The sequence below is a fragment of the Octopus bimaculoides genome, chromosome 14, assembly GCF_046866305.1.
Source record: "Octopus bimaculoides isolate indiv1 chromosome 14, ASM4686630v1, whole genome shotgun sequence".
Taxonomy (NCBI): domain Eukaryota; kingdom Metazoa; phylum Mollusca; class Cephalopoda; order Octopoda; family Octopodidae; genus Octopus; species Octopus bimaculoides.
Genome location: NC_142941.1, coordinates 39,216,530 through 39,242,655, shown reverse-complemented (window position 1 = coordinate 39,242,655; position 26,126 = coordinate 39,216,530). Strand labels below are relative to the sequence as shown.

Here is a 26,126-nt window from a genome sequence, read left to right as displayed (position 1 = left end):
CGGGGTCGATTAAATAAGTACCAGTTACGCACTGGGGTCGATATAATCGACTTAATCCGTTTGCCTGTCCTTGTTTGTCCCCTCTGTGTGTAGCCCCTTGTGGGCAGTAAAGAAATAGGTATTTCATCTGCCGCTACGTTCTGAGTTCAAATTCCGCTGAGGTCGACTTTGCCTTTCATCCTTTCGGGTTCGATTAAATAAGTACCAGTTACGCACTGGGGTCGATATAATCGACTTAATCCGTTTGTCTGTCCTTGTTTGTCAGCTCTGTGTGTAGCCCCTTGTGGGTAGTAAAGAAATAACACACACACACAAACAAACACACACACGGTGTGTTTGTAGTGGTTATGGGGGTGCCTTTAAATACTGATATAGGTGGAGGTGTACCATTATGAGATATAGTGTGACCTGGAGATTTTAAACCTTGTAGACCACATCCATCTCCAGGTCTGAATATAATCGATTTCTTTTTGAATGAATGTTTGTTAGAGAGGAAGAGAGAGAAGCATAATATAATAATATAATGAACTTGTATGCAGTGCTTCGGTACACTACCACTCATCAGAGAATGTACTACTCATAAGAGAAAGCATCAACAGTACATAGAATACGCTCAGGAAGTGAACAGTGAAAAATTCTTTGGACAAACAATGAAACAGAGTTGGGTGTACTGTTGGTGAATTTCAAGAAGTATGGAAATTCTGGAGGATGTAGTGTATAGACAGCTAACAACTGATGCAGGTAGTTTATTCCATGCTTCAGCAGTGTGTTATGCACACACATGCACACTCATTCATAAATATATAAAATATTATTACCAAACCCATAAATATCGTTTATTTAAAACACTTGGAACGTTTATTCTTATTTTGAATGTGAAACCAAATCTTTGATTTTGTACATCATGCTCATATCTATGTAGTAGTTAGACGTTATTCATGTTTGTACATACATTCATACTTCGATTTTTCGTTACTAACAACCTTCCTAAGAAATTTTGCTTCCATTTATCATGCATAATAATTTTATAAAAGCTAACCTATAAATCGATATATTTCCAGATCTATGTCGTTATCAAAGTGATCACACATGGAATAGGAGAAATCAACTTCCACACACACTCAAACGATCAAGGGGAGATAACAATTATTGCTATCACTACCAACCAAATGTTAACAATTCTAGTCATCTTGACCAAATCCCTTTGAATATAACTGGGACCACATCCAATATAAGTGAACAACCATCTTCAGTACCAATGACAAGTGCCTTCACTTCTAACTGTAAACCACCTCTACCAGCAGTACCTAAAGTAACAACGTTACCTGAGGTACCTCCTCTATCGACATCACATATCTAATGCTAACATTTTTTAAATGGCAGGAAGTTGCTGAACTGGATCAGTGCCTGCCTCAAAACCTTGCACTTGTCTGCATACTAAGTTCAAATTATAACGTAGCAGGTCATTTGCCAGGGTCTTCTTTAGCTAATCAAATAATTTAAACTTGCTCTTACTAGTAACACTACCAATAATAACTTTACCTTATATAAAAGAGTTTGTATATTACAACAAATATTTGAATGAAAAGATTATAAGTAATTATAAAATACTTTCATATTAATATTTGATCAGGTGATATTTTAGAATATATTTTACAAAAGTCATATAACGTTGTCATAACATTTCTTGAACTTAGAAATTTACGATAAATTTTCACCAAATAGGACTTTTTATTTTGTAAATTTTGTAAATTCATTCACATCAAAGAATAACTATAGAAAATATGAGAGAATTACCTAACTATTTGGAATTACTACTACAATTGGTAATTTGGGAGAATATTTCATTCTTAAGAGTGAAATATTCTCCCAAATTACCAACTGATACCAACTAAAGTTTGCTTAGAGGAACTTATAACCATAAGTGTTATTGAAGCCATGAGAATATATTTACTGATGGTAACTGAATATATATATCTATATCCACACACACACACACACACACACACACACACACACACACACACACACACACACACACTGCAGCCATGCAAGAAATATTGAACACACCTATTCTTTATACTCTCTGGGCACTTTCATGTTAGAATCATTGACGATAGGATAAAATATGGAAATTATAACCAATCTGAAATAAAAACATTGCTATTTAAGTTAAAAACGGCAATGATAATTTCCTTCTTTGAAATATTTTTGATACGTTGTAAAAGTAAACAAAAGACTTAACTCTGTGTCCAAATTTTCAAGAATAATTTACTATGTCAAAGCAATATGCAATATTGATTTGTTGATAAGTGAAATGGGAGTTTCCAAGACAAACGAAAAATAAAGAAAGAAAGAAATGGACAGAAATGAAAAATATAGAAAATTGAATACATGGCTTATGAATATATTAGAAATGAATTCAGATCTTCTTTTAATGAAGAGGCTTCAGTTTTAATGAATATTTATTTTAGGTTTCAAATGTGAAATTTACAAAGATTTATTTCCTTTTCAAAAGTATTAGTTCTCTTCTAGGAATACAAATAAGAATTACCCCTATTCTAATCATTCAACATAATTATTTGGAGTCATAATGACATATTTTCAAATGAGATCAATACTTATTTTATGAAATCAACACATCAAAATATCATTTAATTACATTTTTTAAGGATGTCTCAAACAGATGATTTTGTAAAACCAAAGTGGAAGTTAAAATAAAAAGTTTTGTAACTTTGACTGAAGTTAGAAAATAATTTTTCTCTCTTAAATTTAAAATCTAACATATTTTTAAAATATGATAATTTTATCTTTCATATTTTATATTTCATAACTTTAAAACTTATTTTCATCCATTTAGTTGTGTACCTTCTCACCACACACATGTATATGTATGTATTTATATATGAGTGTGTCTAAGTGAAATATTGTGTGAGTCAGCCTACCATTTACTGCAAGAACTGGAGGCTGTATTTCCGTTTCCTTGCACTGGAATAATAGACAGCTTGTCATTGGCTATAACACACATTACATACTACACAACGAACTTGACAGAACTATATAAAACTATTACATACCAAACTACTCAGAACTATTGCTACAACTTTGTTGCCAGAACACTGTAATAATACACTAACAACTTTACAAACGACAACTGTTGGTAAGTATTTATTAGAAACTATTTTAACAATGAAATTGGTTATTTAAATATTTGTTCATCTCTCCTAATTACCAACCATCTTTGTCAAACTACACCAGTATATATCAGATTAGTACTTCCTGAATAATGATTTTCTTTTTTTTTTGGTGATCTTTAGTTAACTGTTCAAAATACATTTTCAAGAAATATTTAAAATTAATTTTTTGGAAGAACACATTCAGTGTACCATTATTTAAAATAATATATATGTAGCTATTACATCCATCAAAATATTTACTGTATTTGTTTTATACAATATTCTTAATCTGGTCATATTTAGTCAGAATATAAGTTAATAATGATAGGATATAAGCATGATTATTACAAGATGTAGATTACTTTAATTTATTTTTCTTTTCTTTTCTTTTTTTCTTTTTCCGCTTCATTTTAAAATATAGCATAATATATTTCCAGTAGGTTGTTTTAATTTAAAATGATAGCATAGACACATTTATCATCAAGGGAGATTACTTCTAATGAACCAACGATCGAGCCATTATGTGGTTATTGGGACTATTAGAAATAACAGCTAATTTTCCTCACATTGCAAGAGAGTTTATTCTTATTGACCCAACGATAGAGCCATAGCGTGATTATTGAAAATAAAACCCATACCTCACTCAGATCCCACTCTATTCGTCATTCGAATGGGCAGGAGACATTTAGTTGTGTTGTATAGGGATCAACAATTGTTGATCATGGTTGACTTGGAGTCAATAACATAAAAGATTCAACACTAATTGTGCGTGTACTAATATTCAACGTAATAGCAAAATCTAATCTGTACTGTTAGATTCAGATGAGAAAAGTGTCTTCAGAGGCTTTGTATTTAGTTTTTATTCGCATCATTAATTTTTGTTTATATGGATTACTTTGTTTAACATATGTGTATTCATTGTCAGATCTGAGTTAAATTCAATTTACATGTGTTATTATACATGGTCAATCTCTCTATCTGTTTCTCTATGTTTGTGTTTATGTGTGCTCTTTATTATGCATGTAAAACTATAAAAGAGTTCAATAATTCGTTGTATCAAGCATGTAGAATCTATTGCATATTGTAATTAAGAATACTACATATGTATGTATGTTCACAAGCATATTCTGCCCATGATTAACAAAGCATGGTACAGCTACATGCTAATCACTTATACACACTAGTAAGTGATGAACCTATGTATGTATATATATACACACACATATGCATATATATACATGGAAATACATATATACACACACACACACACACACACATATATATATTATGTGCGTGTGTGTGTGTGTATTCAGTTGTATGCAAAACTAAAAATTTGGATTAAATATCTGAAACTAAATTGAATTTAGAGAATAATATAAAGGCACTAAATGTTAAAGCATATTTTCTTTACATTTATTAGATTCACATTTGTATATACAAACTTTAATTAAAGAATTCTTTTTCAGATTAAACATGATTTCAGTGATATTGTTGGTGTTGTTAATGGCTGACAGCTGCTGGTGTGTGGATCATATCTACCATATGAAAGAGAATAATGATATACACAGCTACATTGGAGATATTGTCACTGATACACAGTTACTGCATAATATACAGTCTCAGGATGATAGCAACAAACTGACATTTAATATACTCCAGGGTGGTACCGATGGAAGTGTTCAGTTATTTAATGTTACACCTGGAGGGAAACTGTACACAGCTGCAATACTGGATGCAGAATCTCTGTGTCTATATAATGTGGAATGTTTCAGGTTATTGGAAATAGCAGTTCTACATGACCATTCTTTTATCAAGATATTAGAAATCAAAGTTATGATAGAAGATGTCAATGATAATTATCCCATTTTTCCCAACAAAGAATTTCATATACAGTTTGATGAAAGTCACTCAAAAGATTCAAAAGGAAGAATTCCAAAAGCCATAGACAATGATGTCAGTACTCAGAATTCTAAACTTACATACCAGCTTAAAAAAGGTGAAGATATTCCTTTCAAACTGTTTGTTTCTAAAAAATTAGATGGAACAGATTTATTACAACTAATTTTAGAAGGCAACTTAGATCGTGAGACAAAAGACATTTACAATATTCAGTTAATTGCAAGAGATGGTGGATCCCCACAAAAGGAAGGTGTACTGGATATAATAATATCAGTACAAGATGAAAATGATAACTCTCCACTGTTCTCCCAGAATATCTATAACATCACTATCAATGATACAGACCAGATGAACAAACCTATCATAAGACTTTCTGCCACAGATTTAGATATGGGGGAAAATGGAAAAATTTCTTATACTCTCAGTGCTAAAACACCTAACAAGATTAAAAAATGCTTTCGATTGAATAGAGTAACTGGAGACTTATTTGTAACAACAAAATTTCAGTTTAGAAAATCCTATAAAATACTTGTCAAAGCCACAGATAATGGTAAACTTCCTATGTCCTCAACTGCCACTGTTTTCATAAATGGTGTCAGTCACATTAACAATTCACCAACCATTGATGTCAAGTTTGTCTTAAAGTCAACTGGAAACACAGCTGTCATCTCAGAAGCAACTCAGATTCACAGCTTCGTTGCTTATGTCAAAGTTACTGACAATGACAGTGGAGTAAATGGACAAGTGAAGTGTCATTTACAAAATAAATACCTTCAGCTTCTCTCAATTTCTGAAAAGAAATACAAAGTTATTGTCAAGAGTGAAATAGATAGAGAGAGTGAGAAGAGATTTAATTTCACCATTAAATGTCAAGATAATGGTTTACCTCCATTGACAGTAGAGAAACAGTTTTCTATGCTGGTTACTGACATAAATGATGTACAACCTCAGTTTAGTCAAGACACATTTAAGTTTCTCACCTATGAAAATGAACACAAAGACTTCCCTGTTGGACAAGTCAATGCTACAGACCCAGATATTGGAGATGGAGGACAATTAACCTATTCTTTGTTATCTAATGGAAAAGATATTCTACCATTTCAGATATCTGATGTGGGATTTATTTCCACAACTGAGTCACTAGACAGGGAAGAAAAGAACATGTATGAGTTTAAGGTTTTAGTAAAAGATAAAGGAACACCATCACTGGAGAACACAGCAAATGTTGTTGTTGAGGTTATGGATTTAAATGATAATGTTCCCTATTTCAGTTTCCCTAATGTTAACCCTTTCAGTCTTAATGTCCACTACCATCCCCACTCTGACCATGATATTACGGTTGTTAGGGCCTCTGACAGAGACAGTCAACACAATGCCTTCCTCACATATGAAATACTCAGAGGAAATGAAAAACACTTATTTCAAATGAACCATCACTCTGGTGTCTTATCTTTCTCTCGCTCACTTTACCAAAATGATGCTGGATTCTATGAACTGGAATTAGGTGTGAAAGACAGTGGTAATCCAGTTCTGTCATCAACAACAACTTTGTCTTTGACTTTAACAGTTAGTAACAACACATCAAAGATTTTTAAGACCCCTTCAAAGACAACAACAGCATCAAGTAATGGTCTCCAGTTGAATGTGATGATTGTTATTGTTGTAGCAGCTGTGATCGTATCAATTGTTATAGTGATCTCTATATCAGTCTGTATAGTTCATAGACTGAAGCAGACAGATAGCAACTATAATAGTAGTGTTGATATGTACCACAAGGTTACACCTACATTAAACACACATTCAAAATATATGTTTGACCCTATTTGTGTTCCTCCTGGAGTTCAGTACACAGTGGAGAGAAATGTGAAGAAATCTCAACAACCAGTGGTAAACAGAGATCTTCACTACAGAACCATGCCGATGGAAAGATTAAGAGAAAATCAACAGGTGAGACAATTTTCCATTAATTTCAAAATATTTCACCTTTCAAAATTCCAGTATTAACATGAGATTTGAAGTAATTTACTAAGAGCTTTCAAAGCAGTGCTACAAAATGCAAAAGATGAAGATAATCACATTTGATCAATTCTAATTTCTATGATGAAGATTCTAAATTATTGTTCAATATTTTATACTAAGTCACATGATAATTAACATTGCCTATATGTCTAATAATATACAAATAAAACTAGAAATATGGAATAGAGTGGTTCTATTTACTGTTTTTAGATGTTTGTTCCAAGAGAAGAAAGTATGTCTCCAGGTTTCAGAGAACTAAATAGTGCTGACCAATTCACTGAGATGTCAACATTGTCATCTCTCACTGATAGTGGTCATGGCTGGAGTATCGGCAGTGCTGGGCACTATGAGGAACTGCCAGGTAAGTTAGAAATACTGAATATTTCTACACTATAGTCCAATAATTTGCTTATGTATTTTGATAGTCAGTTACCATCATCATCAGTTCTGATGTTCATGCTTCCATGCTTAGATTGGCTGAACAGCATTCAACAAGGCTAATAATTTTTCATGACCAAGATGTTCTTCATGTCACTAATCTTCACTTGTATCCAAGCAAGATAGTCTTTCCCTAAGGTTTGAAGGTCGTTGACAACTATACCGTGATGTCAAAACAGGGAGACATAAACACATAACCCTTACACACACACAGACATTTATATAGAACAGCCTTTGTTTTCAATTTCCATTTACCACTCGAAAAGCTTAAGTTGGCCTGAGACTACAGTGGAAATCACTTACCCAGGGCGCTATAAAGTAGGACTGAACCTAAAACCAATTTCTTTACCATGCAGACAGTCAGTGCCTGTACTGTATATATGTGTATATATATATATATATATATATATATATATATATATATATATATATATATGTATGTGTGTGTATATATATGTATGTGTGTGTATATATATGTATGTGTGTGTATATATATGTATGTGTGTGTATATATATGTATGTGTGTGTATATATATGTATGTGTGTGTATATATGTGTATGTGTGTGTATATATGTGTATGTGTGTGTATATATGTGTATGTGTGTGTATATATGTGTATGTGTGTGTATATATGTGTATGTGTGTGTATATATGTGTATGTGTGTGTGTGTATATATATGTGTGTGTGTGTGTGTATATATATATATATATATATATATATATACACACATACAAATAAAAGGGTAAAGGAGTATTAATTTATTAATAATTAATAATTTTTACCAAGCACTTCGGTATGTAAACACCATTATCGGTGAAGAACTTATGTAAAAGTTCTTATAAATTTATAAACATAGTTAAGGGATCCTGAACTTCGGTATGTGGTGAAGCAACTGTTGCTGATCCCTTAACTACGTATATATATATATATATATATATATATATATATATATATATATATATATATATAATATATGTAGTGGTGGGGATGCATGTGTAATTTTTGTATGGAAGGAAATTATTCTATTTTCATAAAGATGAAGTGGTGGTTATGAGCCCCTTTAAATTCTGAGACTTTTGTAGGTGTACCATTATGAGATGCAGTGTGTCTTGGATGTTTGAAATCTAGGGGAGCTCATTCCTCTCTTAGTCTGAATATACTTGGTTTCTTTTTGTGAAAAGATATTTGTGAGCATCAAAAAGAGAGGGCAATGGAAAAGAAGAACAAATAACTCAGTACAGTGCACACACTCACAGAAACACAAGATTATTGTCAAACCCATAAATATCGTTCCTTTAAGGCACTTGGAAGCTTTTTTCTTATTTTAAGTATGAGACCAAATGTTTGTCAGTGTACCTACTTCATATCTGCATAGCAGTGTGGAAGTATTACTATATTTTTGGTGCTACTCTGGCATGTGATCCACAAGTGAGATTACTTTGTTACTTTTTGAATTATTTTGTACATACTTAAAATTTTAAATGTACTTTTTCAACAATTCTTAGTATTTTAATAAAATGAAAACCATATAATAATTAAAATAAGCATGTAGATCACCCACCAAAGTAAATTTGTTCACGTTGATCACTCAGAAAGTAGCACTAACACAAAGTAGGCTAAAAAGTAACCTAAAGTAGTCTATCTTTAAATTGTACATCACATGACAAGGTTGCACATTTCTTTTTCTTAAGAAATGTGAATTTAGTGGCTGGCTTCTTGTATAAATGCAACAACCTTTCTCTTGTCGCTAATCACATTGTAAAAATCTTTAGCCAACATTTTATGGGGTTTTAGAAATTGAAAAGTGAACTAAAAAGTAACATAGAGTAATCTCCCCTATAGATCACATGCCAAAGTAGCACCATACTTTTGTAGTTGCTGTTATTAAAATGTACACATACTTTGACTTTCTTTTATTTTGAAAAGCATATGTAAGAAACTTTGCTTCTATTCATCAGGCAAAAAAGAAAAAGAAAAAATTTAAACAAGGTAACCTTTAAATTGATATATTTCCAGATTTGTGTCGTTATCAAAGTGATCACACATGGAATAGAAGAAATCAACTTCCATACACAATCAACAGATCAAGGGGAAATAACAATAATGGACATCCTTATCCAAACGTTGACAATAATACTTTTTGCAATCATGACCAAACACCCTTGACTGTAACTGGTAACACATCTGACATAACTGGACAATCATTTTCAGAACCAATGACAAGTGCCTTTATTTCATACTCTAAGCCACCTCTAACAGCCGTACCAAAAGTAGCAACACTACCAAAGGTACCTTCATTAGCTCAGGTACCTCCATTATCTACACCACAAAACTAATGCTAAAGTACTTAGAAACAGATGGCTCACAAATGTAGAACTAAGTACACCGAGTGACTAAATACTTGGTAGTATTTTATGTTTGTTTGAGTACTAAGTTCAAATTATATCCCACCAGAGATGACCTTACCAATCATTTGCCAGGGTCTTCTTCACTTTTTTGCATGATTTAAGCTATCTTATTAATAACTATATCAAAAATAACTTTAATTTATATAACAGTTTGTATATTACAATGAATATTTTGAATGAAAGTATAAAAAAAAAAATAATCATAATGTATTTCAATAATGCTTGGTCAAGAAATACTTCAGAGTATGTCAACTGAAATTATATAACACCATCATAACATTTCTTAATGTTATAAACCTTAAATGAATGGGTAATCAAATTTGATGTTTTTCTTCATTTTTGGTGTTTAATTGAAGTAAATTCATTCACACCAAGGAATAATGGAAAGAAAATATTTGAGGTGAGTGGTAGAATTAGGAGTGAAATATTCTTCCACAGTACCAGTTGATATCTACCAGAATTTGCTTTGGGGAACTTATAACCATTAGTGTTATGAAACTTATCAGGATATATATACTTAAGCTCTCTGGATATATATATATATATATATATATATATATATATATATATAGTGAAGCCATACAAGAATACACAACACAACTATCCATTATACTTTCTAGGCATTTTATAAAAACTGTTGAAAATAGGGTAATTTCAATCCTTGGCCTATCATAAATAGATCCATTTTCATTTGTTTCCATGAAAAGCAATGATATTTCCCCAATGTAAAATTGTTTTTTATATGTTATAAAAATATACAAAATACATCAGTGTGTTTCTAATTTGTCAGCAATAGTTTACCATTTTCAAAAATATAAAAAAATTTTATTATTGATTAGTTAAAGGAACTGGGAGTTTCCAAAAGAGGAAGTAAAAAGATAATTAACTATATGACATAGAAATGTATTAGAAATTAATTCTGATCTTTTAATAAATATTTATATAAAGTTCAAATGTGGAAACTCCACAGACTTATTTCCATTTCAAAAGTATTAGTTCTCTAATAGAAATGCTAATATGAGTAACCCATATTCTAATGATTATTCAATGCAATTATTTGGAACCATAATTTCGTATTTTCAAATGAGTTCAACAATTTTATGATGAAATTAACTCCTTGAAATATTATTTAATAACATTTTCTAAGAAATGTATCAAGAAGATAATTTTGTAAAGCCAAAGGGAAATCTAAGATTAAAAACTTTTGCAACTTTGACTGAAGTAAGAAAATAACTTTTATACATTGAAATTAAAATATAATATATTTTTAATATACTTTAATTTTATATTTCATTGCTTTAAATATTAATAATATTTCCACCCATTTAGTTGGGTAACTTCTTGTTGCACACATGTATATGCGTGTATCTGTATATAAGTGTGTCTAAGTTAAATAGTCTGTGAGTCAGCCCATCATTTACTGCAAGAACTGGAGACTGTATTTCCGTTTCCTTGCATTGGAATAATAGACTGTTTGTCATTGGCTACAACACACATTACACACTACACAACCAACTTCATAGAACTACATAAAACTATCACATACCAAGCTACTCAACCTCTACTACTGCAGCTTTGTGCTATCTGAACACTGGAACAGTATAAAGGACTGACAACTGTGGGTAAGTATTTATTAAAAGTTATTTTGATTAATAAACTTGGTTCTTTATATATTTGGTCATATTTCTCCCAGTAGCCTACCATCTTGGAAAAATTACATCATTACAAAAGTCATATAAGTACTTCCTGTGTAACAATGTTATTTTTTCATAGACTTTTAGTTAATTATTCCTTATACGTTTTCTAAAAATACTGAAGCTGGATGTTTCAACACAAAACAAATACAGTTTATTATTATTTTACCAACTAAATAAGTTACATTCTTTAAATATATATATTTCTTTTTCCAGTAGTCTCAGTTTTCACATATGTACATAGTTTAAGTTAATAATGTTAGGCTATGATTATGATGACGATAGATTGTTAGATTACGTTCGTTAGATTTTTTATTAAGTGTTTATGCTAAAATGTGAGATATATATATTATTCTATTTTCATTAGAATGGTTAATTTAACAAATGAATTATTGTGCAAAGTTCAAATTATAGGCAAGGGAGGTTACTCTTAATGCACTAACATGGATGCGTTTAGGCCTCGCTTGACCTGTTAGAAATGTCAGCCAAATCTCCCTCGAATTTACCACACCGTCTTTAGAAACGGAACGTCATATTGCATGATATGTTTTTCACTTTTTCTGAAATAAAACTGGATAAATATCAGTATTATGTAGGAAACTTTTTGAAAGTTTTGTGTTTTATCAGTCAAAAGTTTAAAAGAGTATATTGTAGGATGAATTGTAAGAGATATGTGCTAACCAGGAGTCAATAGATATCTATGTACGTATATGTATAGCGATCTCTCTCTCTCTCTCTCATGCATGCACGTTATGAATAATCTGCTTTCATTTTAGGTAGTTTAAGCAAATTACATCAAAGAATCATATTAATGTCACCAGATATATATTTGTTATTGCTGGTGTCAAGCTGGTATTGATTTTCAAAAATCTACTATATAAATATGTACTGGTGTATGCAACTTACACTTTGATAAATATATCATAAACTGAATTGAAATTAGAGGTTAAATTCATGGGATTAAATGCTATACTATGTTTTCACATTTCTAAATACGAATTTCAATTTAAACTTGTTTTGCAGTTAGAAAATGTTTCCATTGAAATTGTTGGTTTTGCTGTTGATGGCTGAAAGCTGCTGGTGTGTGGATCATATCTACCGTGTGAAAGAGAACAATAATATACACAGCTATATTGGAGATATTGTCACTGATACACACTTACTGAGTAATATGCAGTCACAGGACAAACTGACATTTAAAATACTCCAGGGTAGTATTGATCAAGGAATTCATTTATTTAATGTTACACCTGGAGGACAAATATATACAGCTGCCATACTGGATGCAGAAGCCCTGTGTCTATATAATGTGGAATGCTTCAGGATATTAGAAATAGCAGTTCAATATGATCATTCTTTTATCAAAGTATTGGAAATCAAAGTTATGTTAGACGATATGAATGATAATTATCCCATTTTCCCTAACAAGAAATTTTATATAGAGTTTGATGAAAGTAATTCAATAGGTTCAAAAGATATTATTCCAAATGCCATTGATAAAGATGTCAGTATTGAGAATTCAAAGATTTCTTATCATCTCAAAGAAGAAGTAGATATACCCTTTGAGCTGCTTGTATCTAAGAAATCAGATGGAACTCGTTTATTACAACTTGTTTTGAAGGGTAACTTGGATCGTGAAACAAAAGACGTTTACAATATTCAGTTAATTGCCAAAGATGGTGGAATTCCTCGAAAAGAAGGTGTAATAGATATAAAAATATTGGTTAAAGATAAAAATGATAACATTCCTGTATTTTCTCAGAAGATTTATAATATCACCATAAATGATACACACAAGATAAATAAACCTGTTGTAAGACTGTATGCCACAGACTTAGATGAAGGAGAAAATGGAAGAATTTCTTATGCTTTTAACAATGCAAAGACATCAAATACTGTAAAAGATTGCTTTAAATTAAATGAAGCAACAGGAGAGTTATTTCTGAAGCAAAATTTTCAGTTAGGAAGAATTTATAATCTGTTTGTTGAAGCCAGAGATAATGGTATTCCTTCAATGTCTTCGACAGTTCTCATTCTAATAAATGGAATCAGCTATCTTAACAATCCACCAAGCATTGACTTCAAGTTTGTCTTAGAGTCCAATGGTACCTCAGCAGTCATCTCAGAAGCAACTCAAATTCACAGTTTTGTTGCTTATGTCAAAGTTACTGACAATGACAATGGAGTAAATGGACAAGTGAAGTGTCACTTACAAAATAGATACCTGCAGCTCATCTCTATATCTGAAAAGAAATACAAAGTTGTTGTCAAGAGTGAAATGGATAGAGAGAGTGAGAAGAGATTTAGTTTCAGTATTAAATGTCAAGATAATGGTTTACCTCCATTGAAAGTAGAGAAAGAATTTTCAATGCTGGTCACTGACATAAATGATGTACAACCTCAATTTAGTCAGGACGTATTTAAGTTCCTCACCTATGAAAATGAACACAAAGACTTCCCTGTTGGATATGTCAATGCTACAGATCCAGATATTGGAGATGGAGGACAATTAATCTATTCTCTATTATCTAATGGAAAAGATATTCTACCATTTCAGATATCTGATGTGGGATTTATTTCCACAACTAAGTCACTAGACAGAGAAGAAAAGAACATGTATGAGTTTAAGGTTTTAGTAAAAGATAAAGGAACACCATCACTGGAGAACACAGCAAATGTTGTTGTTGAGGTTATGGATTTAAATGATAATGCTCCCTATTTCAGTTTCCCTAATGTTAACCCTTTCAGTCTTAATGTCCACTACCATCCCCGCTCTGACCATGATATCACAGTTGTTAGGGCCTCTGACAGAGATAGTCAACACAATGCCTTCCTCACATATGAAATACTCAGAGGTAATGAGAAACACTTATTTCAAATGAACCATCACTCTGGTGTCTTATCTTTCTCTCGCTCACTTTACCAAAATGATGCTGGATTCTATGAACTGGAATTAGGTGTGAAAGACAGTGGGAATCCAGTTCTGTCATCAACAACAACTTTGTCTTTGACTCTAACAGTTAGTAACAACACATCAAAGATTTTTAAGACCCCTTCAAAGACAACAACAGAATCAAGTAATGGTCTCCAATTGAATGTGATGATTGTTATTGTTATAGCAGCTGTGATCCTATCAGTTGTTATAGTGATCTCTATATCAATCTGTATAGTTCATAGACTGAAGCAGACAGATAGCAACTATGATAATAGTGTTGATATGTATCACAAGGTTACACCTACATTAAACATCCAATCAAAGTATACATTTGACCCTACCTGTGTTCCTCCTGGAGTTCAATACACAGTGGAGAGAAATGTGAAGAAATCTCAACAACCAGTGGTAAACAGAGAAGATATTCACTACAGAACTATGCCGATGGAAAGATTAAGAGAAAATCAACAGGTGAGACAATTTTCCATTAATTTCAAAATATTTCACCTTTCAAAATTCCAGTATTAAAATGAGATTTGAAGTAATTTACTAAGAGCTTTCAAAGCAGTGCTACAAAATGCAAAAGATGAAGATAATCACATTTGATCAATTCTAATTTCTATGATGAAGATTCTAAATTATTGTTCAATATTTTATACTAAGTCACATGATAATTAACATTGCCTATATGTCTAATAATACACAAATAAAACTAGAAATATGGAATAGAGTGGTTCTATTTACTGTTTTTAGATGTTTGTTCCAAGAGAAGAAAGTATGTCTCCAGGTTACAGAGAACTAAATAGTGCTGACCAATTCTCTGAGATGTCAACATTGTCATCTCTCACTGATAGTGGTCATGGCTGGAGTGTTGGCAGTGCTGGACACTATGAGGAACTGCCAGGTAAGTTAGAAATACTGAATATTTCCACACTACGGTCTAATAATTTGCCTATGTATTTTAATACAGTCAGTTACCATCACCATTAGTTCTACTGTTCATGTTTCCATACTTGGATTGGCTGAACAGCTTTCAAGAAGGCTAATAATTTTTCATGACCAGATGTCCTTCCTATCACTAATCTTCACTTGTATGCAAGCAATATAGCTTTCTTGGAGACTTGAAAAGTTTATTTTGTAAAAATTGGAAACAATCATTTTTGTGATTCTGAAGGTCATTGACAACTACCACATAATTTCACAGCAAAGAGGCATTAAAAAAACAGAAACTCACAAACACACACACACGTTTATATGCAACAGTCTTTGGTTCCAGTTTCCATTTAACACACAAGAGGCTTTGATTGGCTTGAAACTACAGTAGAAATCACTTGCCCTGGTATCATGCTGTAGGACCAAACCTAAAACCATATGGCTGGAAATTGAATTTCTTTGCCATACAGCCATGTCAGTGCCTGTAGTGCACATATACATATATATGTATGGGTGTATATAATTTTTGCATGCAAGGAAATTTTTCTGTTTTTATAAAAGTGAAATTCTGAGGTTGTTGTAGGTGTACCATTATGAGATACAGTGTGTCTTGGATGTTTGAAATCTAGGGGTGCTCATCCCTCTTTCAGTCTTAATACACTTGGTCTCTTTTTGTGAGGGTTCTTGTGGGTCAGAAAAAGAGGAAGATGGAAGAGAAGTATGCATGACTCAGTACTATGTGTGTGTGCACACTCACACGCACACACACAAGATTGTTGCTAAAACCATAAATATCATTCTTTTACCACACTTGGAACATTTTTTTCTTTTTAAGATGTGAAACCAAATGTTTTTTTGTACACCTTCATATCTGCATAGCAATGTGGTAGTATTTATTATATTTTTGTAGTTGTTAAAATGTACAGATTTTTTTTTCTTATTTTGAAAACCGTATATAAGAAACTTTGCTTCTATTCCACAGGCCAAAAAAAAAACAAAAAACAAATTTAAACAAGGTAACCTTTAAATTGATATATTTCCAGATTTGTGTCGTTATCAAAGTGATCACACATGGAATAGAAGAAATCAACTTCCATACACAATCAACAGATCAAGGGGAAATAACAATAATGGACATCCTTATCCAAACGTTGACAATAATACTTTTTGCAATCATGACCAAACACCCTTGACTGTAACTGGTAACACATCTGACATAACTGGACAATCTTTTTCAGAACCAATGACAAGTGCCTTTATTTCATACTCTAAGCCACCTCTAACAACCGTACCAATAGTAGCAACACTACCAAAGGTACCTTCATTAGCTCAGGTACCTCCATTATCTACACCACAAAACTAATGCTAAAGTACTTAGAAACAGATGGCTCACAAATGTAGAACTAAGTACACCGAGTGACTAAATACTCGGTAGTATTTTATGTTTGTTTGAGTACTAAGTTGAAATTATATCCCACCAGAGATGACCTTACCAATCATTTGCCAGGGTCTTCTTCACTTTTTTGCATGATTTAAGCTATCTTATTAATAACTATATCAAAAATAACTTTAATTTATATAACAGTTTGTATATTACAATGAATATTTTGAATGAAAGTATAAAAAAAAAATAATCATAATGTATTTCAATAATGCTTGGTCAAGAAATACTTCAGAGTTTGTATTACCGGAATTATATAATACTAATGTTATAAACCTTAAATAAATGGTCCATCAGATTAGATGACTTTCTTCAAATTTGATCTTTAATTGACTCCAAGAAATAACAAAAAGGAAATATAATGGAATTATCAAAATATCTTGAGTGACTGGTACATTTAAGAGTGAAATATCCTCCCAAACTACCAGTTGATATCTAGCAAGGTTTCCGTGGGGAACTTATAACCATTTGTGTTCTGGAAGCTATCGGAGTATATTTACTTAAGCTATCTGGATATACATAGTGAAGCCATACAAAAATACATAACACATCTATCCATTATACTTTCTGGGCATTTTCATAAAAACTATTGCAGACAGGCCAAGAATTGAAATTACCCTACCACAAATAGATTCACTTTCATTTAAGTACAGGAAAAGCAATGGTATTTCCCCTTTTTAAAAAGGTTTTTGATATATTATCAAAATATACAATATACATTAGTGTTTCTAAATTTTCAGCAATAGTTTACCATTTCTAAACAACATAAGGAATATGCATTATTGATTAGTTAAGGAAACTGGGAGTTTCCAAAAAAAGAAAAGAAAAGAATAAAAAATTTTATTTTTTAATAATTAGCTATATGACATAGGAATGTATCAGAAATGAATTGAGATCTTTTAATGAATAGGCTTCAATTTTAATAATTATGTTAAATCTCAAATGTGAAAACTCCATAGGCATATTTCCATTTCAAAACTTTTAGTTCTCTACTAGGAACATTAGAAATAAGTGCCCATTTTCTAATCATTATTGAACACAATTATTTGTAGCCATAATTTCGTATTTTCAAATGAGTTCAACAATTTTATAATGAAAGTAACTTATTAAAGTATTATCTAATAACATTTACTAAGGATTCCTCAAGCAGATAATTTTGTAAAACCAAAGGGAAATCTATGATAAAAACTTTTGCAACTTTGACTGGAGTTAGAAAATAACTTTTATTCATTAAAATAGAAATATAATTTATTTTTAACATACTTTAATTTTATATTTCATTGCTTTAAACATTATTAATATTTCCATACATTTAGTTGGGTACCTTCTCACCACACACATGTATGTATATATGTATCTATACATGAGTGTGTTTCAGTAAATTATTTTGTGAGTCAGCCCATCATTTACTGCAAGAACTGGAGGCTGTATTTCCGTTTCCTTGCATTGGAATAATAGACAACTTGTCATTGGCTACAACACACATTAAACACTACACAACCAACCTGATAGAACTACATAACACTGTTACATACCAAACTACTCAGAACTACTGCCACTATTACAACTTTGTGTTGCCAGAACACTGAAAAAGTTCATTAAGAACTGTATAGACATCTGTTGGTAAGTATTTATTAAAAGTTATTTTGTTGTGTAAATTGGTTCTTCAGATATTTGTTCATCTCTCTACCAGTAACCTACAATCCTGGAAATACTACATCAATGTATAAGTCAGATTAGTACTTCCTGTATAACAATGTCATTTTCAAACGTCTTTTACTTAATTATTTCCATTACATCTTCTACAAATATTGAAGCTTGGACGTTTCAAAAGAACACAAAAACTGTTTATTGTTATTTTATAGCTCTATAACAATTACATTTTTTTAATACTTATTTCTTTCTTCAGTATTCTCAGTCTTGTCATCCAATAGTTTAAGTTAATAACGATAGGATATAATGATGACAATGACAGGATGTAGATTATAATAGTTGAATTCTTAACGAACTTTTTGCTCAATATTGTGAAATGCACAATATTCTATTTTCTTTAAACTGCTTCATTTTATGAATGAACGATTGCGTAGGATTTATTCAGAAGGGAGGTTACTCTTAACGCACTAATGAGGAAGTTGTTTAGGATGTTGATTGACCTGTTAAAGATGACAGCCAAACCTCCCTCGAATCATATCCTGAAGTCTTGAGAAACAGAATGTCACGTAACATGGTGTATTTTTCAAATTTTCAAAAAGCTTGAACGTTTGGATCATAGGTCTGTTCGTTCTTGCTGACCTGGGGCTAAACTGCAACAGTAACTCTTAATAATTCCACTATAGGTATTTACAAAAATTAACGTTGTTGTACTTCCTGTACAGCAAAGTTATTGTTTTAAGGTTTTTATCTTTCTATCCTTTATACATTTTCAACAAATATTAAAACTGGATGTTTCAAAAGAAAACAAATACTGTTTTTTATTTTAACAACCATATCACAATTACATTCTTTAAAATTTATTATATCTTTCCAACATTCTCAATCTTGTCATATATATATACATACATATATACACACACACACACACACACACACACACACATACATATATATATATATATATATATATATATATATATAACGGGGGTAGCTGATGAAGGAAAATGTTCTCTATGTGGCTTGTATGTTTCCTTGTCTACGTTTTGTTTGCAATGTCCTGTACCCAGATATGCACCTATACATACAGGTGGATGTCGGTATGCACATACCTGTACGTATATATGCATATACTCATTTACTATTTGTTTATATATATATATATATATATATATATATATATATATATATATATATATATATATATATATGTATACACACATATATAGCCATAATTCAAGTTAATAATGATAGTATATAATTAGGATAATGTTTCTGGTTGCTGAAATTATGTTAGATATTGCTTTTTGACTATCAGCCAGCTACATAAGAGAGAATGGTATATGCAACTTTGATAAACGTAATCCTAAACCACATTGAGATTATAAGGACTAACTACTTTACTATATTTATTAAATTCACATTTTTAAGTATCAATTTTCAATTCTGTTTCAGATTGAAAATGTTTCCAGTGATATTGGTTTTGTTGTTGATGGCTGATCGTTGCTGGTGTGTGGATCATATCTACCATGTAAAAGAGAACAATGATATACACAGCTATATTGGTGATATTGCTACTGATACACACTTATTGGATAATGTACCATTTTCGGATGATGGCAACAGACTGACATTTATTGTACTCCAGGGTAGCACTGATGGAACTGTTCAGTTATTTAATGTTACGTCAGGAGGACAACTGTATACAGCTGCCATATTGGATGCAGAAACTATGTGTCAATATAATGTGGAATGCTTCAGGATATTGGAAATAGCAGTTCAAAATAGCCATTCTTTTATTAAGATATTAGAAATCAAAGTTATGATAGAAGATATCAATGATAATTATCCTATATTTCCAAACAAGGAATTTCATATACAGTTTGATGAAAGTGTGACAAAAGGAATCAAAGAAATAATTCCAAATGCTATTGATAGTGATATTAGCAATCAGAATTCTAAACTCATTTATCAACTCAAATATGATGAAGATATTCCATTCCAGTTATTTGTATCTAAGAAATTGGATGGAAGTGATTTGTTACAACTTACTTTAGAAGGTAACTTGGACCGTGAAGTAAAAGATATTTATAAATTTCAGTTAATTGCCTTGGATGGGGGAACTCCACCAAAACAAGGTATACTGGACATAAAGATATTGGTGGGAGATAAAAATGATAATTCCCCTGTGTTCTCCCAGAATATCTATAATGTCACTTTGAATGATACATACCAGGTGAACAAACCTGTTTTAAAATTGTCTGCTACAGATTTAGATACAGGGGAAAATGGGAGAATCTCTTTCGCCTTTAATTCCAAAACACCATCTAGGGTAAAAAAATGTTTTCAATTAGATGAAACAACAGGAGAGTTATTTTTGAAGAAAGAATTTAGTTTTGGTAAAATGTATGAACTATTTATTGAAGCCAGTGATAATGGTAAACCACCAATGACCTCTGTTGTCACTGTTCTAATAAGTGGGATCAGTCATCTTAATAATCCACCAAAATTTCATGTTAGATTTGTTTTAAAGTCAACTGGAAACACTGCCATCATCTCAGAAGCAACTCAAATTCACAACTTTGTTGCTTATGTCAAAGTTATTGACAATGACAATGGAGTAAATGGACAAGTGAAGTGTCATTTACAAGATAGATATCTTCAACTAATCTCAATGTCTGAAAAGAAATACAAAGTTGTTGTAAAAAGTGAAATAGATAGAGAAAGTGAGAAGAGATTTAAATTCACCATTAAATGTCAAGATAATGGTTTACCTCCATTGAAAGTAGAGAAACAGTTTTCTATGCTGGTCACTGATATAAATGACGTACAACCTCAATTTACTCAGGACATATTTAAGTTTCTCACCTATGAAAATGAACACAAAGACTTCCCTGTTGGATATGTCAATGCTACAGACCCAGATATTGGAGATGGAGGACAATTAACCTATTCTTTGTTATCTAATGGAAAAGATATTCTACCATTTCAGATATCTGATGTGGGATTTATTTCCACAACTGAGTCACTAGACAGAGAAGAAAAGAACATGTATGAGTTTAAGGTTTTAGTAAAAGATAAAGGAACACCATCACTGGAGAACACAGCAAATATTCTTGTTGAGGTTATGGATTTAAATGATAATGCTCCCTATTTCAGTTTCCCTAATGTTAACCCTTTCAGTCTTAATGTCCACTACCATCCCCGCTCTGACCTGGATATCACAGTTGTTAGGGCCTCTGACAGAGACAGTCAACACAATGCCTTCCTCACATATGAAATACTCAGAGGTAATGAGAAACACTTATTTCAAATGAACCATCACTCTGGTGTTTTATCTTTCTCTCGCTCACTTTACCAAAATGATGCTGGATTCTATGAACTGGAATTAGGTGTGAAAGACAGTGGCAGTCCAGTTCTGTCATCATCAACAACTTTGTCTTTGACTCTAACAGTTAGTAACAACACATCAAAGATATTTAAGACCCCTTCAAAGACAACAACAGAATCAAGTAATGGTCTCCAATTGAATGTGATGATTGTTATTGTTATAGCAGCTGTGATAGTATCAGTTGTTATAGTGATCTCTATATCAATCTGTATAGTTCATAGACTGAAGCAGACAGATAGCAACTATGATAGTAGTGTTGATATGTACCACAAGGTTACACCTACATTAAATATACAATCAAAATATACATTTGACCCTACCTGTGTTCCTCCTGGGGTTCAGTACACATTGGAGAGAAATGTGAAGAAATCTCAACAACCAGTGGTAAACAGAGAAGATATTCACTGCAGAACCATGCCAGGTGTTAGATGGAATGAGCTGACTTTGAGAGGACATCAAGAGGTGAGATACTCGTTATTTAATTTAACATTTCAAAATTCTATTCTTAATGATAAAATTGATGTAACTGCCAAAATTAATGAACCTCTGTATGCGCAATCAGTAAATATATTCCTAATTGATCAGTATCATTCTCAATAACGAAAATACTAATATGCTGTTTAATTTTCTGTACTATATCACATGATGAATTGTAGAATATTACTGTCTAAAATATAAATTATGTAGCAATATAACTGGCAATGTGGAAATGTTTCATGATCGAATATTGAGGTATAAAAGGTATTTATCTAACTGTTTTTAGATGTTTGTTCCAAGAGAGGAAAGCATGTCTCCAGGTTACAGAGAACTAAACAATACTGACCAATTCAGTGAGATGTCAACGTTGTCATCTCGCACAGATAGAGGTCATGGATGGATTGTCGGCAGTGCTGGACACTATGAGGAACTGCCAGGTAAGTTAAGAACAATAAATATTCCTCTAATACAGAAGTCTGATAATGTATTAACATAAATATCGTACTATAGTGAGATACCTACATAGTCAAGGAAATGAACAGTTTTGGTTTTCTATAAATGAAACACACATACACAAACAAGTTTTTAAATTTAAATTTAAGACTCAACTGTATTAAAGTCAAATTCGTCTTTGTTAAACACAACTTCCTTATCCTAAGTCTTGATTACATTGTCTTCCATTACTATCTAAGACATCTACACTACAAGTTGGAGCTAATTTTTTTTATGAGTAGATTATTTGTAAATATTAATATTTTTAAATAATTACAAATTCATTATAATTATAAAATTTGTTCTATTACATTAAATATACATGTATATATTTAGTACATTAAATGTAACATTCCATATTCTATCTGCAACACAACAAAGATAAAAATAAATAACATTGGTTCCATTTCTTAACTCCTAAAGTATTTCTAATGTGTGTGTGTGTGTGTTCTATGTTGTAAAGTGGTTGGTGTTAGTAAGAGCATCCAGCTGTAAAACCATGATAAAGCTAATACTGAGCCTTGATGCAGCCTTTAGACACATCAGATCCTGACAAACTGGCCAACACATGACAGCATAGAATATGGACGTTAAATGATGTTGATGATATAGCATAAACACACATAAATATATGGTTTATAGCTGAGAGACAGATATTCTTTGTATAGAATACACTTTGTAATGCTCAAGAGATTTAAACTTGGGCTGGTAGAGGAGTAAATATAAGGACAAGCAAGTTAGACAAGTTAATATACAAAAAGTATTGAATACATTTAATACAAAAAAATGTACATGTGTTTACATATAAAATGGTCCAGCTTACATATAATAGAAAGGACATCTGGAATTAAAGAGGTTCAATAAAAGTTTTACGTGTCCAACAGCTGTTTCTTGGGCCTTGGTAGTCCAAAATAATGATTGTAAATTTATTCCATCATGAGATAATACCAGCCTCTGTCTTCAGGAAAGAATTTTACATTTGAGGTGTTGACAGAAAGGAGAGTAAAGACAGAATGATTTTTTGGAGAACTAAGTGTATTAGAAGGAAGAGTTGGGAGGTATTTGGATACAAAGTAGAAGGAGGGGAAAATAAATTTCGGTGTTAGGGGTTAATGAGGCTAGTGATAGTAGTAGAGACAGAAGGACGAGGGAATGGTGGTTTAGGTAGTATTTTTTAAGGAGTAGGTTGGTAACTCCTGATATGATTTATATTCTGTGTAAGTTGAACCTTTTTATATGTAAACATATGTACATTGTTTATATTAAAAGTATTTAATATATTTTGTATACCGACATGCCTAACTTGCTTGTCCTTACGTTTACTCCACATAAATATATGTATACATACATACACAGTTGTGTTTGTGAAGAGAAAGAGAGGGAAATAAACAGAAATCTTTACTGAAACTTGCACCTTTTGGGAGTCTTTGTATTTATATTTTGGAAGTGGAATTAAAACCATGTTTTTGTGTATATGGTTCCTAGAGATAAATGAGTTGGACAAATGTTTAAGTAAAGGATATGCATATATATTTCTTTTTAAGTGTATGGATATTTAATGTTTCAGTTTCTAAATATTTGATTAAAAAATTTTGCTTCAATTCGTCTCTAACTGAATTTAAATACGATAATTTATGAATCCATATACTTCCAGATCTGTGTCGTTACCAAAGTGATCAGACATGGAATAGGAGAAATCAACTTTCACATACACTCAACAGATCAAGGGGAGATAACAAATATGGATATCACTATCAACCTAATGTCGATAATAACACTTCCTGTTATCCTGACCAAATACCTTTGACTATAACTAGGACCACATCTAACATAACCGAACAACCATCTTTAGTACCAATGACAAGTGAATTTACTTCAAATTGTAAACCACCTCTACCAGCTGTACCTAAAGTTACAACACTACCAATGGTACCTTCATTATCTCAGGTGTCTCCTCTATCTACACCACATAATTAATGCTAAAACATTTAGAAACCAATGGTAGGAAGATGTTGAACCAGTATGATGCCTGATTGAATAGCTGATACTATTTGATCTTTGCGTCCTGAGTTCAAATTTTACCAGAGTGGATTTAGCCATTCAATACTCATGCTCTTTTTCAACTTATCACATAAAGGAGTTTAATTTGATTATCATATATAAAGGTAAAATTATTATATTACAAAGTATATTTTTTTATGAAAGTATAAACGACTTATTATAATGTATATTAATATTCATGTTTAGTTAGAAATATTTCAGAGTATAATGTTTAGAAATTTTATATTTGTTTCTAATTTTGGCACAAAATCAGCAATTATGAAGGAAAGGCAAGCTGATTATATTGCCCAGTATTTGACTGGTACTTTATTGTATTAGCACAAAAAGGAATGAAGACAATATCGACCTCAATTACATTTGAACTCAGAATGCAAAGCATCAGAAGAAATGCTAGTGACTATTTTGTCTGGTGCACTAACGATTCTGCCAGTTCCCAATCCTTACTATACAAGTTACATAACGTTTTCATATTTTTTAAATATGCATATTCATATACATGTTTAGATGAAGTTATTCATCAAATCAAACACTTTTATTCTTATTTATTTTTTATCTGCAATAAATCCATTTATATCCATGAATTATGAAAAGCATAATTAATAAGCTGACCAAAATGCTGGCTGTAAGTGATACAATTCTGCTTGAAGTGATCTGTAAAATAGCTAGCTGGAATCTATTTAGGTTAGCTGAACAAACATGTAGCCATGTATATGATTAAAATTTCTAGGGGAAATATATATGTTAAAGGCCCCCAGATATGTGTCCTTTTTCTGGAAAATAGATGTAGTAATTCAAAAGTAGCATATAATAAAATATGCATGAATGGTTATCTGATAAAATAAATAGAAAATAACCTCTGTTAGCTCACCTACATTACTATGATATATGAATATATTAGTAAAGAATTCAGTTCACTTATAATGCAAGATTTATATGCCGATGTTATAAAATTCAATTATATTTTAAATGTATTGGTCAGAATACCTTCACAACTGATATGCTGATGATCATTATTATTTGGAGCCACAATTTCGTATTTTCAAATCAGCTTAATAATTTCACAAGTAATTAATTAACTATTTAAAATATTATTCTAGTAACTTAAATTGTGAT

The 26,126-nt window shown here is 31.5% G+C and overlaps 4 protein-coding genes across 4 annotated transcripts in view; all 4 read left to right on the top strand.

The window, feature by feature from the left end:
* The window catches only part of LOC149132698 (protocadherin Fat 4-like), a 50,318-nt gene that overhangs the window by 6,369 nt on the left and 17,823 nt on the right, over window positions 1–26,126 (top strand). Inside the window, exon 4 of the mRNA XM_089362093.1 lies at window positions 1,062–1,358. Within this exon, the coding sequence (XP_089218219.1) occupies window positions 1,062–1,358 (297 nt within the window). The remainder of the gene's footprint in view (window positions 1–1,061; window positions 1,359–26,126) is intronic.
* On the top strand, window positions 1,356–10,707 carry LOC106872396 (protocadherin beta-2). Its single transcript, XM_089363258.1, has 4 exons — window positions 1,356–3,160; window positions 4,643–7,022; window positions 7,305–7,455; window positions 9,551–10,707. Exons 2-4 carry the CDS (start codon window positions 4,650–4,652, stop codon window positions 9,868–9,870), a joined length of 2,844 nt encoding a protein of 947 aa, XP_089219384.1. The 5' UTR covers window positions 1,356–3,160; window positions 4,643–4,649; the 3' UTR covers window positions 9,871–10,707.
* Window positions 10,836–17,065, top strand: LOC149132701 (protocadherin beta-13-like). Its single transcript, XM_089363260.1, has 4 exons — window positions 10,836–11,564; window positions 12,660–15,039; window positions 15,322–15,472; window positions 16,545–17,065. The coding sequence occupies exons 2-4, from the start codon at window positions 12,667–12,669 to the stop codon at window positions 16,862–16,864; spliced, it is 2,844 nt and encodes a 947-aa protein (XP_089219386.1). The 5' UTR covers window positions 10,836–11,564; window positions 12,660–12,666; the 3' UTR covers window positions 16,865–17,065.
* On the top strand, window positions 17,196–25,591 carry LOC149132700 (protocadherin beta-2-like). Its single transcript, XM_089363254.1, has 4 exons — window positions 17,196–18,565; window positions 20,048–22,445; window positions 22,747–22,897; window positions 24,607–25,591. Exons 2-4 carry the CDS (start codon window positions 20,055–20,057, stop codon window positions 24,927–24,929), a joined length of 2,865 nt encoding a protein of 954 aa, XP_089219380.1. The 5' UTR covers window positions 17,196–18,565; window positions 20,048–20,054; the 3' UTR covers window positions 24,930–25,591.

What these genes read in the sequence shown, in the direction of transcription:
- LOC106872396 (XM_089363258.1), top strand. Translation starts at nt 4,650, where the DNA reads ATGATTTCAGTGATATTGTTGGTGTTGTTAATGGCTGACAGCTGCTGG. An exon ending in GATTAAGAGAAAATCAACAG is followed by an intron (nt 7,023 to 7,304) that starts GTGAGACAATTT and finishes TACTGTTTTTAG; the next exon opens with ATGTTTGTTCCAAGAGAAGA. An exon ending in GCACTATGAGGAACTGCCAG is followed by an intron (nt 7,456 to 9,550) that starts GTAAGTTAGAAA and finishes ATATATTTCCAG; the next exon opens with ATTTGTGTCGTTATCAAAGT.
- LOC149132701 (XM_089363260.1), top strand. Translation starts at nt 12,667, where the DNA reads ATGTTTCCATTGAAATTGTTGGTTTTGCTGTTGATGGCTGAAAGCTGC. An exon ending in GATTAAGAGAAAATCAACAG is followed by an intron (nt 15,040 to 15,321) that starts GTGAGACAATTT and finishes TACTGTTTTTAG; the next exon opens with ATGTTTGTTCCAAGAGAAGA. An exon ending in ACACTATGAGGAACTGCCAG is followed by an intron (nt 15,473 to 16,544) that starts GTAAGTTAGAAA and finishes ATATATTTCCAG; the next exon opens with ATTTGTGTCGTTATCAAAGT.
- LOC149132700 (XM_089363254.1), top strand. Translation starts at nt 20,055, where the DNA reads ATGTTTCCAGTGATATTGGTTTTGTTGTTGATGGCTGATCGTTGCTGG. An exon ending in CTTTGAGAGGACATCAAGAG is followed by an intron (nt 22,446 to 22,746) that starts GTGAGATACTCG and finishes AACTGTTTTTAG; the next exon opens with ATGTTTGTTCCAAGAGAGGA. An exon ending in ACACTATGAGGAACTGCCAG is followed by an intron (nt 22,898 to 24,606) that starts GTAAGTTAAGAA and finishes ATATACTTCCAG; the next exon opens with ATCTGTGTCGTTACCAAAGT.